Below are 19,199 nucleotides of genomic sequence, written 5' to 3' on the forward strand. Positions count from 1 at the left end.
TGCAAGCAGTTACTCCCAACGCCACTTGGGTACACTGCAGCATTCACCGAGAGGTGAAAGGAAATGCCTGACAGCTTAAAAGACGTTTTGGACACTACAGTGAAAATGGTTAACTTTGTTAAAGCAAGGCCCCTGAACTCTCATGTATTTTCTGCACTATGCAGCGACCATGTAACGCTTTTACAACATACAGAAGTGTGCTGATTATCAAGGGGAAAAATATTGTCCATTTTGAAAAAATTGAGAGACGACCTTAAAGATTTCTTTACTGACCATAATTTTCAATTATCTGACCGCTTGCATGATGACGAGTTTATCACACGACTGGCCTATCTGGGTGAATGATCTGGATCTAGGATTACAGGGCCTATCTTCAACTATATTCAATGTGCAGGACAAAATTGAGGCTATGATTAAGAAGTTGGAGCTCTTCTCTGTCTGCATTAACAAGGACAACACACAGGTCTTTGTATCATTGTATGATTTTTTGTGTGAAAATGAACTCAAGCTTACAGACAATGCCAAATGTGATATAGCGAAGGACGTGAGTGAGTTGGGTGTGCAATTACACAGGTACTTTCCCGAAGCGGATGACACAAACAACTGGATTCGTTATCCCTTTCATGCCCTGCCTCCAGTCCCACTTACCGATATCTGAACAAGACAGCCTCATCGAAATTGCAACAACCGGTTCTGTGAAAATTGAATTTAAATCAGAAGCCACTGCCAGATTTCGCTCAGAGTATCCAGCCTTGGCAAATCGCGCTGTTAAGACACTGATGCACTTTGCAACCAGGTACCTATGTAAGAGTGGATTCTCAGCCCTCAGTAGCATGAAAACTAAATACAGTCACAGACCGTGTGTGTGGAAAATGCTTTAAGACTGAGACTCTCTTCAATACAACCCAACATTTTAGGGTTATGTGCATCCTTTCAATCACACCCTTCTCATTAACCTGTGGTGAGTTTTTGATGAATAAATAAATACGTTTTATATGTAAGATGGCTAAACGAAGAGCAAAATGATTGATTATTATTATTTGTGCTCTGGTCCTATAAAAGCTCTTTGTCACTTCCCACAAGCCGGGTTGTGACAAAAACTCACACTCATTCTTATGTTTAATAAATGTATGGTAGTGTGTGTGTGTCAGGCTTACAATGATGACAAAAAACAACATGTGAGAGTGTGCTGACCCTGGTGTGCTGACCCTGGTGTGCTGACCCTGGTGCTAAAGGGGGTACGCAGCTGGAGGTTGAATGTTTGAAGGGGAACGGGACTATATAAAGTTTGGTAACCACGGCCCTCTTGGTTTCATTCAGCTGGTACTACATAATTTCTGTACTTCAAGTTTACCTGTATCCGTCAGCATAGTACCACATAAATCATTAATTATACCAATGATTTTTTATTTCACAAGTTATTTAAAAGTTTAGAGTTTTCTGTTCATCTAAAGGATACAATGAACCAATACATCAATACAATACCGATGGGAGCTTCTATTGGTAAAGTCATGAATTCCCTTTGCCTGAGGTGTATAGGTGGGTGTGTGTGTGTGTGAACCTTTCAAAGGTCCCCTGATCTATCTGTTCTAGATGTTTCATGAAAACTATTAAAGTGTAAATGTGCCTTTTCACACAACATCTCAACTGTCTCCTTTGCGAACAAGCAAACTGAAATAACAACACGTCTGCTAACATTGTTGTCTTTAACATAATCTGCCAGAGGTGACAGGACAGGAGCAATCTTTTTTTTTCTTACTCTCACATTGTGAAAAATAAATTACCCAGATGGCATCCTATTTCCTATAAAGTGAACTACTCTGGTCAAAAGTAGTGCCCTACATAGGGAATAGGGTGACATTTGAGACGCAAGCCTAGTCTATTCAAGAGCGATATTAACACTTTCCTCAGCTGGTAACTATGATCCTGTCCTCCAGGCGAGAGGTTTGAAAGGTCAAAGGTGAAAAGTGAATGGCCATCTTACCGTCGTCCAGGTCAGGTATGATGGTGACCCTGGCAGTGTGGTACTCCTGTCTCAGACGGCCTCCCATGGGCATACTGAGGGTAACGTTGAAGCTCTCCTCCTCTTCATACAGAGAGTCATCTATGATCACCACACGACAGGAACTCTCCGTCTCGCCCTTATCGAAGCGCAGGACACTGTTGTGTTCCTCAGGTCTGGATATGTAGTCAGAGTAGGACAGGACTGTAGAGGGGATGGTCCCTGTAGCTGTGGCTATAGGAGAGAGGAAAGGAGAGAGGGATGAGAAGAGAGGGAGGTGTGTGTGTGTGTGTGTGTGTGTGTGTGTGTGTGTGTGTGTGTGTGTGTGTGTGCGTGCGTGCATGTGTGTGTGTGGACTGTACCTTGCTGTGTGTAGCAGATGACCATGAGTTCCTGTGTGACGTCACCACTCCTGCGCACTGGGATCAGCAGCTCCCCGATGTCCTCCTCTATAGAGTAGACTGCAGACTGGATAAACACTGTCGACTCTGGGGAGGGGAGAGAGAGAGAGAGGGGGGACAGAGAGAGAGAGAGGGGGGGTGGGGACAGAGCGAGAGAGAGAGAGAGAGAGAGAGAGAGAGAGAGCGGGGGACAGAGAGAGAGAGAGAGAGGGGGGGGAGAGAGAAAAGACAGAGAGAGACAGAGAGAGACAGAGAGAGGGACAGAGAGAGAGAGAGAGAGAGAGAGAGAGAGAGAGAGAGAGAGAGAGAGAGAGAGAGAGAGAGAGATAGAGAGCGAGAGAGAGAGGGGGTGGGGACAGAGCGAGAGAGAGAGAGAGAGAGAGCAGGGGGGAGAGAGAGAGGGAGAGAGAGAGAGAGAGAGAGAGAGAGAGAGAGAGAGCGGGGGACAGAGAGAGAGAGAGAGAGAGAGAGAGAGAGAGAGAGAGAGAGAGAGAGATAAACCATCACATCCTTCTCACTGTATACATACTTATTTCATTAATACAGAAGTTATGCGGATGAGAAGAGGGTACAACAATGTGTTGAATATTTCTGTCCATTACAATATGTTGCTGCTGGTGCTCTGGTCCAGGCTCCTCCCTGAGGACAGAGGTCTATAAAGGATGTATTGACCCAGTGAACTGAGGCATAAGACATAGTCTGCGTCGCAAATGGCACCCTATTTCCTATATACAGTAGTACATTCCTTTTGACCAGAGCCCTATGTAGGCCCTGGTCAAAATGTAGGGCACTATATTGGGAATAGGGCATCATTTGGGATCCATCCAGAGGATATGATGACTAACATCAGTGGTTGGCACAGACAACTACCCAGAAGCCTTTCTGATTTGACAGCTGACACACAGGGACCAATCAGGGAATATATATACATTTTGTGAATTGTTCATAGGAAAATTCCAGCTTCTGTACTGTAGACTTCAAATGTGAAGAAGGACTGTTTTTATTTATTTTACCTTTATTTAGCTAGGCAAGTCAGTTAAGAACAAATTCTTATTTTTAATGATGGCCTAGAACAGTGGGTTCAGGGGCAGAACAACAGATTTGTTCTTTGTCAGCTCGGGGATTTGAACTTGATTTGAACTCGTTTACTAGTCCAACACTCTAACCACTAGGCTACCCTGCCACCCAGTTAAAGTGGGCCTAGATAATAAACCTGACGTGTCTTGATTCTGTTAGCAAGCAGAGACCTGCTCAAACCATTGGTCTTTAAAAAAAGTTTGTGTTAGTCACTCCCCCTGTCCTGTCCTTTCCTCTCCTTATCTCTTTCTCTCCTCTCCTCCTTTACTCTGCATATCGAGACTGTGTCTAAGTTACTAGACCTGAGTTACATCCCAGAGGCCTACACTAAGAAGTACCTACCCCACATAGACAAGTTTACAATATTCTCTCTATCACTGTTATGCTTCTTCTTAAAACCTATTCTTTACTCTAATTGTGAATCTGGTCATCTGTGCTAATAAGGTGACAGTGTGCTAGCAGGGCCTGAACTCTCACAACCCCCAACAGTCCCACCTGACCAATTACTGTCTGACCAGGACACTGGACCAATGGCTCCCTGCCCTTCCCAGCCCGGTCTTGACTAAATAAGTAGATGTTCTACCTCCTACTCAGGCTAGCAGAACATACAAGCTTATAGCCCTTAATAGCAGCTCCTACCAAGGCTCATAACAAGGCTGACAGGCCTTCATGTGGAGAGCTTCTCTCTCTCTCTCTCTCTCTCTCTCTCTCTCTCTTTCTCTCACTCTCTCTATCTCTCTCTCTCTCTCTTTCTCTCTCAATTTGAACTCTTCTGATAGTTGAAGAGATTCACATTTAAAGGAGCTGCTAGAACCTGGGTCAGTTGTAATGTTGTTGTAATGTAAGTCCCAAATGGCCCCCTATTCCATATGTAGAGCACTTCTTTTTACCTGGGCCCGTAGGGCTCTCGTCAAAGTAGTGCACTAAAAAGGGAATAGGGTGCCATTTGAGACACAGATGTATTCTGAGAAGCTAGGAAATCATGGAAATCTAAAATAGCATGTTGATATGTTAATGTGTAAATATACATGTTTGTGGTCATGAAGCAAAACTATATGTTAATGTCTAACGGCCAAATCATAATATTGATATTACAGCTGCACCATCGAGAGTATCACTGCCTGGTATGGCAACTACTCAGCTTCCGACCGCAAGGCTCTACAGAGTGTAGTGCGTACGGTCCAGTACATCACTGGGACCAAGCTTCCTGCCATCCAGGACCTCTATACCAGGCAGTGTCAGAGGAAGGCCCTAAAAATTGTCAAAGACTCCAGCCACCTTAGTCATAGACAGTTCTCTCTGCTACCGCACAGCAAGCGGTACCGGAGCGCCAAGTCTAGGTCCAAGAGGCTTCCAAATAGCTTCTACCCCCAAGTCATAAGATTCCTGAACTTCTAATCAAATGGCTTCCCAGACTATTTGCATTGTCCCCCCACCTCCTCTTTTACTCTGCTGCTACTCTCTGTTTATTATCTATGCATAGTCACTTTAATAACTCTACCTACATGCACATATTACATCAATTACCTCGACTAACCTGTGCCCCCGCACATTGACTCTGTACCGGTACCCCTTGTATATTGCCTCGCTATTATTATTTTACTGCTGCTCTTTAATGATTTGTTACTTTAATTTCTTATTGTCACGACTTCAGCCGAAATTGGTTCCTCTCCTGGTTCGGGCGGCGTTTGGCGGTCAGCGACGCCGGTCTTCTAGCCATCATTGATCCATTTTTCATTTTCCATTTGTTTTGTCTTGTCTTCCCACACACCTGGTTTCAATTCCATCATTACATGTTGTGTATTCAACCCTCTGTTCCCCCCATGTCCTTGTCTGGAATTGTTTATTGTAAGTGCTTGAGCACATTATTTGCTGGTGTGCGACGGGTTTTTTACCCATTGTATTGATTGTTCTGTTTACGGTGATTTTTATTATTAAACTTTTTGTTCTCCTGCGCCTGACTTCTCTGCCGCCAGTATGCACTCATTACACTTATATATATAAAAAACATGTTTTACATTTCTATATTAGTGTATCATTTATTTTATTTGTTATTTTTTCTCCATCTAAAAAGAAATGTTTTATTTAAAAAATATATATATATATATATTTTTTTTTTTGTTTAGGTATTTTTTCCTAAAACTGCATTGTTGGTTAAGGGCTTGTAAGTAAGCATTTCACTGTAAGGTCTCTCTCTACCTGTTGTATTTGGCGCATGTGGCTAATACAATTTGACTTAACTTGATAGCTGCATGTTATCTTAATTTCCCTCGAGGGACTAGTGTTTTGTGAGACAAACAATACCATCCTCCATACATTTTAACCAATGTAAGTTGTTGACAGAATATTCCTCCTCTCACAAAGGGGGACCCCAGAGGGGGAAGTAGAGGAGAGGCATAATTTATATGTACATTATGCAAGACCTCCCTTCCTCAGACTTCCAACTACAGTATCACAGGGGAACGAACGGCTTAGCTGCTGTTTTTAAAAACCTTGTTTGTCTGAACTGTATTTAGATACTTTGACTACTGTACGTCCCTAATATCACCCTATTCCCTATGTTGTGGGAATATGGTGCCATTTGGGACACAACCGTTGAGTAAACAACATGAGAAGCCTGGGAAGTCTCCAGTCTAGTGTTCTCCATCCATACCCTGGGTCTGACCCTAACCTTGGGATTCTCCATACCCAATTTAACTGTATTTATTTATTTAACCGTGTTAATTTACCTTTCTGGGGGAAACAACTTCCCATATGGACTATTGTTACAGTGTTACTGATCCCTAAATCTAACCTGTTGTTACAGAACTCAGGTAACTGTTCCAAAATTCCCAGGTTCTGGAGCCAGGCCAGGGATTGATAAGGGCAGAGAGCAGCTTCACTAACAAAGAGCAGCTTCACTAACAGAGAGCAACTTCACTAACAAAGAGCAGCTTCACTAACAGAGAGCAGCTTCACTAACAAAGAGCAGCTTCACTAACAAGGAGCAGCTTAACTAACAGAGAGCAGCTTCACTAACAAAGAGCAGCTTCACTAACAAGGAGCAGCTTAACTAACAGAGAGCAGCTTCACTAACAGAGAGCAGCTTCACTAAGAAAGAGTAGCTTCACTAACAGAGAACAGCTTCACTTACAGAGAGCAGCTTCACTGACAGAGAGCAGCTTCACTAACAAAGAGCAGCTTCACTAACAGATAGCAGCTTAACTAACAGAGAGCAGCTTCACTAACAAAGAGCAGCTTCACTAACAAGGAGCAGCTTTACTAACAGAGAGCAGCTTCACTAAGAAAGAGCAGCTTCACTAACAGAGAGCAGCTTAACTAACAGAGAGCAGCTTCACTAACAGATAGCAGCTTCACATACAAAGAGCAGCTTCACTAACAGAGAGCAGCTTCACTAACAAAGAGCAGCTTCACTAACAGAGAGCAGCTTCACTAACAAAGAGCAGCTTCACTAACAAGGAGCAGCTTAACTAACAGAGAGCAGCTTCACTAACAAAGAGCAGCTTCACTAACAAGGAGCAGCTTAACTAACAGAGAGCAGCTTCACTAACAGAGAGCAGCTTCACTAAGAAAGAGTAGCTTCACTAACAGAGAGCAGCTTCACTTACAGAGAGCAGCTTCACTGACAGAGAGCAGCTTCACTGACAAAGAGCAGCTTCACTAACAGATAGCAGCTTCACATACAGAGAGCAGCTTCACTGACAAAGAGCAGCTTCACTAACAGAGAGCAGCTTCACTAACAGAGAGCAGCTTCACTAAGAAAGAGCAGCTTCACTAACAGAGAGCAGCTTAACTAACAGAGAGCAGCTTCGCGTACAGAGAGCAGCTTCACGTACAGAGAGCAGCTTCACGTACAGAGAGCAGCTTCACGTACAGAGAGCAGCTTCCCATACAGAGAGCAGCTTCACTAACAGATAGCAGCTTCGCGTACAGAGAGCAGCTTCACGTACAGAGAGCAGCTTCACGTACAGAGAGCAGCTTCACGTACAGAGAGCAGCTTCCCATACAGAGAGCAGCTTCACTAACAGAGAGCAGCTTCACTAACAGATAGCAGCTTCACATACAAAGAGCAGCTTCACTAACAGAGAGCAGCTTCACTAACAAAGAGCAGCTTCACTAACAGAGAGCAGCTTCACTAACAAAGAGCAGCTTCACTAACAAGGAGCAGCTTAACTAACAGAGAGCAGCTTCACTAACAAAGAGCAGCTTCACTAACAAGGAGCAGCTTAACTAACAGAGAGCAGTTTCACTAACAGAGAGCAGCTTCACTAAGAAAGAGTAGCTTCACTAACAGAGAGCAGCTTCACTTACAGAGAGCAGCTTCACTGACAGAGAGCAGCTTCACTGACAAAGAGCAGCTTCACTAACAGATAGCAGCTTCACATACAGAGAGCAGCTTCACTGACAAAGAGCAGCTTCACTAACAGAGAGCAGCTTCACTAACAGAGAGCAGCTTCACTAAGAAAGAGCAGCTTCACTAACAGAGAGCAGCTTAACTAACAGAGAGCAGCTTCGCGTACAGAGAGCAGCTTCACGTACAGAGAGCAGCTTCACGTACAGAGAGCAGCTTCACGTACAGAGAGCAGCTTCCCATACAGAGAGCAGCTTCACTAACAGATAGCAGCTTCGCGTACAGAGAGCAGCTTCACGTACAGAGAGCAGCTTCACGTACAGAGAGCAGCTTCACGTACAGAGAGCAGCTTCCCATACAGAGAGCAGCTTCACTAACAGAGAGCAGCTTCACTAACAGAGACCAGCTTCACTAATGAGGCTGACGAAGGTATTAGGTATTTTATTTGGATCTATTAGCTCTCACTATTAGCTGTTGCAAAAGCAGCAGCTAGTCTTCCTGGGGTCCACACAAAACATGAAACATTACATAATACAGAACATTAATAGACAAGAACAGCTCAAGGACAGAACTACATACATTTGTTTTTGTAAAGGAACAATACAGTACATTCACACAAAATATCTAGGTCAAATAGTGGCGAGGCGTTGTGCCGTGAGGTGTTGCTTTATCTGTTTTTTGAAACCAGGTTTGCTGTTTATTTGAGCAATATGAGATGGAACTCCCATGCAATAATGGGTTTATATAATACTGTACACTTTCTTGAATTTGTTCTGGATTTGGGGACTGTGAAAAGATCCCTGGTGGCATGTCTGGTGGGGTAAGTGTGTGTGTCAGAGCTGTGTGTAAGTTGACTATGCAAACAATATGGGATTTGCAACACATGAATGTTTCATATAAAAATAAGAAGTGATACAGTCAGTCTCTCCTCAACTCTTAGCCAAGAGAGACTAGCATGTATAGTATTTATATCAGCCCTCTGATTACAATGAAGGTCCATGTTTTGTTATCCACTGACCTGGATGTTCTCACCCACCTACTATACAACCCTGCCTCTCCCATAGAGATAACCTCAGACCAATCATCTCTGCTAAGACTGATGAAGAGCCTACCTGTAGCAATGACTTATCAACCATTAGTCATTTGAACACAACACTGTTAAGACTGTTAAAACAAGCTACTCTGGATCATGGACCTGTAGTACATACCATCAGCTGGGTCGAGGATCTCCACAGTGGCTGTGTCAGGGAACTCCAGGGCAGCCATGACAGGTTCTGACAGAACAATCTGGAAGGTCTCAGACTGCTCGTACACACCATCCTGCAAGATCCTCACCCTCCATGTGGCCGTGGTCTGACCTGGATTAAACTGGACCTGCTTCTGGGCTTTACCACGGAAGTCCTTATCCTTCTCCGCCGTACCATCTCTGGTGCTGATGCCTGGGCAAGAAGGGACGAGAGGAGAGAGGGGGCATAGAGGAAGAGGAAATGATTACATGTACTGTACATGAAACATTTGTTCTTACAATGTGGCATTCAACAAGATAAGATCAGAAGGCAGGATCCAGATATAAGAACCGGTCAATAACAGAGCCCAGTCAGAGATGGGTCAGAGAAGCAGTCAGTGTTAGATGAAGTTGTGATGTGTCAGCTAGCAGATGGCCCTGACGTGGACCAGGAGGAGGGGGTGGTAATCAGGACGTCACTCTCGATCTGGCCCCTAGTGGTCTGACTGAACACAGAGGACACTGTAATACATATTCCTAGGCCAGCAGCATACCACCCTGCATACCAGTGCTGGGTTGCTTCTGAAACTATGCAGGCTTGGTCCTGGTCAGTTCCTGGATGGGAGACCAGATGCTGCTGGAAGTGGTGTTGGAGGGCCAGTAGGATGCACTCTTTCCTCTGGTCTAAAAAATATCCCAATGCCCCAGGGCAGTGATTGGGGTGCCCTTGTGTAGGGTGCTGTCTTTTGGATGGGATGTTAAACGGGTGTCCTGACTCTCTGAGGTTATTAAAGATCCTGTGGCACTTATCGTAAGAGTAGGGGTGTTGACCCCGGTGTCCTGGCTAAAAATTCCCAATCTGGCCCTCAAACCATCACAGTCACCTAATACTCCCCAGATTACAATTGGCTCATTCATCCCCTGTAACTATTCCTCAGGTCGTTGCTGTAAATGAGAACATGTTCTCAGTCAACTTAATTAATAAATCAATAAAATCTTACCAAGGTCAATTACCTACCATGCCACATTGGGAGATCATTTTGCTTCCTTTCAAGCTACATTATCTTGACACAATTAAGCTATATTGTGGGTAAAGCAGAATCAACTTAAAACAAGCTTGTCTATGCAGGTAGTGTAGAAGTATTGGTAGATCGACATTGTTGTTACTGCCCAGCCTACTGAGTCTAGCCTGCCCAGCTTGCTGTTGGTAGTTTGTGCTGTTTGATCAGACCTGCTGTCACTGAGGGTTGGTGATGATGGCAGGACTCCTGCTGTTCAGCTAGCTACACACCCGGCTAGCTACACAACCAGCTAGCTACACAACCAGCTAGCTTCACTGGCTGGCTCGCTCTGAGATAGACCAACACAAATATTAATTAATTAATTAATTAATAATAATAATAACAACAAACAAACACATAAATTAAGAAGCTAGATAAAGATAAAAGAGCAAGAGAGAGAGAAGAGAAAGAGAAAGAGAGAAGATAACACTAAAGAGCTTCAACGGTGCACAGATGGAGGAGGAAATGTATGAGTTGGGGGAATTAGACCAAAATTACCATTTCATTCTTTGAAGTGAGCTTTGATATGCCTACACCAAGAAGGGAAATGGGCCCTGTACGTGTTCATGGGGCTGCTACAGTTCTTGCTGACATGTGTTCATAGATCACATGGATGAGCTCAACAGAGCTATATATATCACCTGAATATAAATATATCACCTGTCTTCAAAGAGCAGGCAGAGAAGCGGCTCCCTAACTCTGTCTAAATCCCAAATGAGACCCTATCCCCTACATAATGCACTACTTTTTACCAGAGCCCTATTTGGGTTCTGGTTAAAAGTAGTGCACTATATAGGGAATAGGATGCTATTTGGGATGCAAGCTCTGTCTCTCTCACAGCAGAAGGAGGACTACAGCTCCCTGATCCCAGAAGCAGCTCTGAGGCCTAGCAGCAGGCCTGGGTTTAAATACAATGACATTTTTGTTTTAGCCTATATAGCAGCAGGCTAGCTCTACATAATTGCTATACTAGCACCTCCCCTGGTGCACACAACTTTACCGAATGCCTCACAACGTCCAATAAAGAACCAGGCATCCAGTTGAAAGTAGTACGCTATATAGGGAATAGGGTGCCATTTCATATGTATTCTAGATCAGGGCTGGCTCTGGCAGGCCAGTAAGCAGGGCTGGGATGGAACAGATATCCTCTGTCTCCTCACTGTGTGAAGCACTGGCCTGAGATCAGTCAGCATGTCATCTCAGTACCAAGGCAGATGGGTAGTGGGTCTGTCAGACTGATCGGATGCCTGTGAGTCTGGTTCATCTGAAGGCTTGGCTTTCTCTTTCCATCTCCCTTCATCCTTTGAGGTTTGAGATCCATTAAACACATTGAGGAGCAGAAAGGACTGCCAGTGTGCGGTGTGTGCTTCTAGAGGTTTTCTGTGTCCCTAATGACACGATATTCCTTCTATAGTGGCCTACCATAGGTCTCTGGTTAAAAGTAGTGCACTAGCTAGGGAATAGTGTGCCGTTTGGGATGTAGACCCACATTTCTCCTGTTCTAACCTCCTATAAGCACACAGCTGGAGAGCCAGAACATTTCACTGATGCAATGATGTTCGTTTGAGAAATATATCCATGTACTCTCAAATATTAATATCTTCAATATTTTTTTAAAACAGCTTCAGAAGTTTCCACAGTATGGAATTGAGTTATTTATCGTCGTAATCAGAAATGCTAATCAGTCAACCCATTAGAAGGGGGATAGAACCCTCTTCGTTGTGTTCTTCAAGAACAGTTCCTTAACTTGAATTATCTCTTGAAGAGGGCAGATCCTTGAGATAGTCTAATGGTCATATTATCTGCATACTCCCCTGAGAGAGAGCGAGATAATTAGCTAGCAGAGACACAGGGCTGCTTCCCAATTGATACCCTATTTCCTATTTAGTGCTGTACTTTAGTCCAGAGCCCTGTGGCCAACAATGGGCCCTGGTCAAAAGTAGTGCACTATATAGAGAATATTTCAGGCCATTTGGGATGCACACAGGAACAACGTAACACACCACAGCCTCAACGCTAGCAAATACACAGTGAGACACAGCTAGGGACAACTGAATACACCCGACCCATCTGATCTGACCTCAGACTTCAGTTATTCAAACTAGCACAGCTTTATTGACATCCCGAACGTATTAGGATTCTGGACAAAAACAATTAAAACAATACCAGTGGTGCCAGTAGTAGTCAGTCATAAAACCTTTGTTATAAACCCTGTGTATAAACGTTATGTTATAAACTAAGGTTTACTGTTGTTATAAACCCTGTGTATAAACGTTGTGTTATAAAACTAAGGTTTACTGTTGTTATAAACCCTGTGTTTAAACGTTGTGTTATAAAACTAAGGTTTACTGTTGTTATAAACCCTGTGTTTAAACGTTGTGTTATAAAACTAAGGTTTACTGTTGTTATAAACCCTGTGTATAAACGTTGTGTTATAAAACTAAGGTTTACTGTTGTTATAAACCCTGTGTATAAACTTTGTGTTATAAAACTAAGGTTTACTGTTGTTTTAAACCCTGTGTATAAACGTTGTGTTATAAAACTAAGGTTTACTGTTGTTATAAACCCTGTGTTTAAACGTTGTGTTATAAAACTAAGGTTTACTGTTGTTATAAACCCTGTGTATAAACGTTGTGTTATAAAACTAAGGTTTACTGTTGTTACAAACCCTGTGTATAAACTTTGTGTTATAAAACTAAGGTTTACTGTTGTTATAAACCCTGTGTTTAAACGTTGTGTTATAAAACTAAGGTTTACTGTTGTTATAAACCCTGTGTATAAATGTTGTGTTATAAAACTAAGGTTTACTGTTGTTATAAACCCTGTGTATAAACGTTGTGTTATAAAACTAAGGTTTACTGTTGTTATAAACCCTGTGTTTAAACGTTGTGTTATAAAACTAAGGTTTACTGTTGTTATAAACCCTGTGTTTAAACGTTGTGTTATAAAACTAAGGTTTACTGTTGTTATAAACCCTGTGTATAAACGTTGTGTTATAAAACTAAGGTTTACTGTTGTTATAAACCCTGTGTATAAACGTTGTGTTATAAAACTAAGGTTTACTGTTGTTATAAACCCTGTGTTTAAACGTTATGTTATAAACTAAGGTTTACTGTTGTTTTAAACCCTGTGTATAAACGTTGTGTTATAAAACTAAGGTTTACTGTTGTTATAAACCCTGTGTTTAAACGTTGTGTTATAAAACTAAGGTTTACTGTTGTTATAAACCCTGTGTATAAACGTTGTGTTATAAACTAAGGTTTACTGTTGTTATAAACCCTGTGTTTAAACGTTGTGTTATAAAACTAAGGTTTACTGTTGTTATAAACCCTGTGTATAAACGTTGTGTTATAAAACTAAGGTTTACTGTCCCATCTTTTGTTGCAGTGTGCTTACTTCAGTCCAGGACTGTAACATTTAAGGAATGTTCACAGAGAGAGGCGTCTAACTCGGCGACAGCGGGCGTCTTTCTGACGACCACCAACTCTGCGTAACCTCTCCCATGAGCCCTTGCTGTCCCCAGGAGGGTTGGCTAAAAGGGTAAATCCTGCCCTGAGAAGAGGGGTCAGGGGAGAAAGGTTGTGACCTCTATGACCCTGAGGTTGTCTGTCCCTCCCCTGCTCTGTCTGAGTCAAGAGATTGACCCCCCGCTATTTTTGGGGTGCATCCCAAATGGCACTCTTCTATTTGTTCTCCAAGGCTATGTCCCAAATGGCATATAGAGTGCACTACTTTTGTCAGGACATCCATTAACATCCTATTCCTTTAGAAAATGTGTGAATTGGACCAGGAGTGACAGTTGGCTAACTCAGCCATCTGCTACATGAACATGAAAGGCTGAAAAGCTGTGGAGCTTCCCTGGAGGGATAGAGCCAAGGATGTCATGATGATGTCTATGGATGTCCTGACTCTGATGGGAATAGAGTGCCATTTGGGATCAATGTGTATAAGGATGTGTATAATAAGGTAGTTTGACTCACTGACGAAGGATGTCTCTCCCAGGTATCCTCGTCGTTTGAGGACCACCTCCAGGTACTTGGCCTCCTCGTCCAACACATAGTACTCCTTCTCCAGGGAGACCCAGGCCCAGTTCAGCCTGAACACCTGGTTCTTCAGCCTGTTGCCTCCTAAACACACACACATAGAATCAGTGGTCTCAGAGAGGATCACTTAATAATGTGTCTTATGTGCCACTTAGCAGACAAGTGAATGACAGTACAGTGAGTACAGGAACACCCCCCCCCACACACACACACATTTGGAAAACTTTATTAGAATCCACAGATTACATTATATCAGGTGCTAGTGTTGTTCTGTGCAGATGTTTGTGTTTGTAAACAACAACAGTCAACAACAACAAAAATGAAGATCGACATGAGAGAGAATTCATTCAGCAAAGACAACGGTAGCGTATGAGTTTCTGAACTCATTATTTGCACTTCAAAACATGTATAACGGAAAAGCTGTTTGTTTTCAGGACATGTTCCTATCTCAACATCTTGTCATTAGAATAATTACCTGGCGGTTTTATGGGTGCCTGTAGGACAGCTAGGCTGCCTGCCTATATTCGTTGGGAGGCATCAGTATCAGTACAAACACACGCTCATGCATGCGCCCACACTCAACCTCCCTGCCAGTATATTCAGTGGGAGGTATCAGTGCAGAAGAAGGTCTAATCGGCTTCATTGTAATTAAGAGATAAAGGTTAGTCTGTCTCTGTGTGTGTGTGTGTGTGTGTGTGTGTGTGTGTGTGTGTGTGTGTGTGTGTGTGTGTGTGTGTGTGTGTGTGTGTGTGTGTGTGTGTGTGTCAGGGCTGTTTTATCAGTCCTGTTTGAAGTGGAATTCAAAGCTCTGTATTCCTGGAGGACAGCACCGCCTGTTACCGTATCGACCACAGAGAGAGCGACACCACACACAGACATCAAACACACACAAAATGACAAGTCATAGCACGTAGGCGCTTACACACACACACACACACACACACACACACACACACACACACACACACAACACACACACACGTGTGTGCATTCAAGCATGAACGTGCATGCATTCAAGCACACACATACACACACACACATACTATTGCCATTAACAGCAGGGTTATAACAGTGGCTCCAAGCCCCTCAGCCTAAACAGAAGAGTGTGAAATAAGGGATGACGGCAATGGAGTGAATGAAGGGAGAAAATGGAGAGGAGGAAGATGGAGGAATTCAGGGAGAGGAAGGATGAAGAGAGAAAAGAAAACGGAGGGGTGAAGAGGGAGACAGACCCAGGTGTTTCTACACTACAGCTGGACAGCTGGCAGATGTGAGGTGGGAGGAATGAAAGAATGAAAGAGAGACCACAAGGAGGGTCTCAACCTGAGTCCCGAATGGCACCCTATCCCCTATATTCCTCAAATTCTCATTTGGACATCGAAGCCAGTTCCACTGCTTTTTTTCTATTCTTCCCCTCTAATCAGGGACTGAATTAGGCCTGGGACACCAGGTGGGTGGAATTCATTATTAGGTCGAACAGAAAACCAGCAGTAGTCCCTATGGGCCCTGATCAAAATAAGTGCACTATATAGGGAATAAGGTGCATTTGGTACACATGCTGAGGGTACTGTTCTGGGTTTACAGACAGCTGAGTCTGTTTGGGGTTGGCACCACTACTGAGGCCATAAACTCTCTCTCTCTCTCTCTCTCTCTCTCTCTCTCTCTCTCTCTCTCTCTCTCTCTCTCGCGCTCTCTGCCTCCATTCTGCCCTCCCCCCACTGAGCCTCCCCTCCCTCTCTCTCTCTCTCTCCTCTCCACTCCTCCATTCTGCCCTCCCCCACTGAGCCTCCCCTCCCTCTCTCTCTCTCTCTCTCTCTCTCCACTCCTCCATTCTGCCCTCCCCCACTGAGCCTACCCTCCCTCTCTCTTTCTCTCTCCTCTCCACTCCTCCATTCTGCCCTCCCCCACTGAGCCTACCCTCCCTCTCTCTTTCTCTCTCTCCTCTCCACTCCTCCATTCTGCCCTCCCCCTTCCCCCACTGAGCCTACCCTCCCCTCTCTCTCTCTCTCCCTCTCTCTCCTCTCCTCCATTCTGCCCTTCCCCTCTCCAGTTGTCATGGTCAGGAAATCTGTCATGTCCAGTCGACCTCTCTGCTATGTAGCCTTTTCTTTTTCAAGAGAGTGAAACCTACACATTCACAAGGGTGTTACTGTTTTATTGTGTGTGTACGTGTGTGTGTGTGTGTGTGTGTCATACCAGGTCCAGCAGAATAAACACACAGTAGAGGTCAGAAGAAGAAGAGAGAAGAAGAAGAAACTGTAGTTCTTCGTTCACAACTAAACTCATTAGACACTTATTAACTCATCCTGAATCTGTCAAGAAGACTGCGGAAGAAAACATAACTGTATCATGAACCAACTCAGACTTCACTGCCTAAACCATGGAGTAAACTATACTGAACCACAACATGGCCAAAAGGACAAAGAGAGAGAACTGGTGGAGAGGAGACAAAACTCATCAGATCTGATTCTGTCAAGAAGTCTGTGGCAGAAGAAAACATCTCATGACTTTATCATGAACCAATGAACCAATTCAGACCTCACTGCTGCCTGAACCTGTCTTCTTCTGAACAGAGAGAATAACGTGAAAATGACAAAGATACGGCTAAATTAACAGAGAAGATGAAGGTTAACAAAGTGAAGATGACGAAGGTAGAGCTAAATAAAGTGGAGATGATGAGGATACGGCTGAACTAACTCAAGACGGTTTTCTGGCTGATCCTCAAAGTCTGATTGTTTCCATGGTAATGGGTTCCGTCTACACAGTTCTAGATGAAAGAGAACAGAGAAACCAGGGGTATCCTAGAATTACAACCCAGTGACAGCTGCTAATGGTTTGGTAGTACAGTTGAAGTTGGAAGTTTACATACACCTTAGCCAAGTACATGTAAGCTCAGTTTTTCACAATTCCTGACATTTAATCCTAGTAAAAATGACCTGTTTTAGGTCAGTTAGGATCACCACTTTATTTTAAGAATGTGAAATGTCAGAATAATAGTAGAGAATTATTTATTTCAGCTTTTATTTCTTTCATCACATTCCAAGTGGGTCAGAAGTTTACATACACTCAATTAATATTGGGCAGCATTGCCTTGAAATTGTTTAACTTGGGTCAAACGTTTCGCAAAGCCTTCCACATGCTTCACACAATAAGGTGGGTGAATTTTGGCCCATTCCTCCTGACAGAGCTGGTGTAACTGAGTCAGGTTTGTAGGCCTCCTTGCTCGCACACACGTTTTCAGTTATGCCCACAAATTGTCTATGGGATTGAGGTCAGGGCTTTGTGATGGCCACTCCAATACCTTGACTGTGTTGTCCTTAAGCCATTTGCCACAACTTTGGAAGTATGCTTGGGGGTCATTGTCCATTTGAAAGACCCATTTGCGACCAAGCTTTAACTTCTGACTGATGTCTTGAGATGTTGCTTCAATATATCCACATCATTTTCCTTCCTCATGATGCCATCTATTTTGTGAAGTGCACCAGTCCCTCCTGCAGCAAAGCACCCCCACAACATGATGCTGCCACCCCCGTGCTTCACGGTTGGGATGATGTTCTTCGGCTTGCAAGCGTCCCCCTTTTTCCTCCAAACATAATGTTGGTCATTGTGGCCAAACAGTTCTATTTTTGTTTCATCAGACCAGAGGACATTTCTCCAAAAAGTACGATCTTTGTCCCCATGTGCAGTTGCAAACCGTAGTCTGGCTTTTTTTAAGGCGGTTTTGAAGCAGTGGCTTCTTCCATGCTGAGCGGCCTTTCAGGTTATGTCGATATAGGACTCGTTTTACTATGGATATAGATACCTTTGTACCTGTTTCCTCCAGCATCTGCACAAGGTCCTTTGTTGTTGTTCTGGGATTGATTTGCACTTTTTGCACCAAAGCACGTTCATCTCTAGGAGACAGAACGAGTCTCCTTCCTGAGCGGTATGGCGGCTACGTGGTCCCATGGTGTTTATACTTGCATACTATCGTTTGTACAGATGAATGTGGTACCTTCAGGCATTTGGAAATTGCTCCCAAGGATGAACCAGACTTGTGGAAGTCTACAAAAAAATGTCAGAGGTCTTGGCTGATTTCTTTAGATTTTTCCATGATGTCAAGCAAAGAGGCACTGCGTTTGAAGGTAGGCCCTGAAATATATCCACAGGTACACCTCCAATTGACTCAAATGATGTCAATTAGCCCATCAGAAGCTTCTAAAGCCATGACATCATTTTCTGGAATTTTCCAAGCTGTTTAAAGGCACAGTCAACATAGTGTATGTGAACTTCTGATCCACTGGAATTGTGATACAGTGAATGATAAGTGACATAATCTGTCTGTAAACAATTGCTGGAAAAATTACTTGTGTCATGCAGAAAGTAGACGTTCTAACCGACTTGCCAAAACTATAGTTTGTTAACAAGTCATTTGTTTTAATGACTCCAACCTAAGTGTATGTAAACTTTCGACATCAACTGTATATGAACATAAACCAAGCAACTACATCCCTGCCACCGGACCCATGTTTCCCGAGCCTGTCCATTCTCAGGGGTTAAGGCCATACTGGGAGTTGGGTCTAATCTCTCTCTACTTTAATAACTCCTGCAGGTAGGACGTCTGCTGGAGCGAAAAGAGCTTTTCCCCTGTGTGTTCTGTTTGACTCTGCTGGAACAGAGGGGTGTGTGTGTGTGTGTGTGTGTGTGTGTGTGTGTGTGTGTGTGTGTGTGTGTGTGTGTGTTTAGATCTCTCTACCTTATACTAGGGTTTAGAGGGAGCAGCTAGACCCATGCCAGAGGTAAGCACAGTGTGTGTGATCTCTGAGTCGTGAAGTCTACTGGTCTTAATCACCTGGCCCTCTCCCACCACAAACTTCCACAAGGTCCTCATTTCCTTCCAGAACTCAGGAGAGTTGTGAAGGCTACTGGCCTTATCCCTACCACATGAATCACCCGGCTCTACCCCACCACAGCAGTCATAGACATCCACAGAAACTCTGCTACATGCTCCTCGTTTCCTTCCAGAACTCCGTCAACAACCCTTAGAGTTACAGAACTAC

General features: G+C 43.6%; 1 protein-coding gene across 1 annotated transcript in view; it reads right to left on the minus strand.

Moving 5' to 3' along the window:
• Nucleotides 1–19,199, minus strand: part of LOC115137781 (FRAS1-related extracellular matrix protein 2-like) — a 116,861-nt gene that overhangs the window by 48,976 nt on the left and 48,686 nt on the right. The window contains exons 5-8 of the mRNA XM_065024067.1: nt 14,098–14,244; nt 9,040–9,270; nt 2,365–2,490; nt 1,985–2,236 (exon numbers count right to left, since the gene is read on the minus strand). Of these exons, the coding sequence (XP_064880139.1) occupies nt 1,985–2,236; nt 2,365–2,490; nt 9,040–9,270; nt 14,098–14,244 (756 nt within the window). The remainder of the gene's footprint in view (nt 1–1,984; nt 2,237–2,364; nt 2,491–9,039; nt 9,271–14,097; nt 14,245–19,199) is intronic.

The sequence above is a fragment of the Oncorhynchus nerka genome, linkage group LG11 (assembly GCF_034236695.1).
Source record: "Oncorhynchus nerka isolate Pitt River linkage group LG11, Oner_Uvic_2.0, whole genome shotgun sequence".
Lineage (NCBI taxonomy): Eukaryota > Metazoa > Chordata > Actinopteri > Salmoniformes > Salmonidae > Oncorhynchus > Oncorhynchus nerka.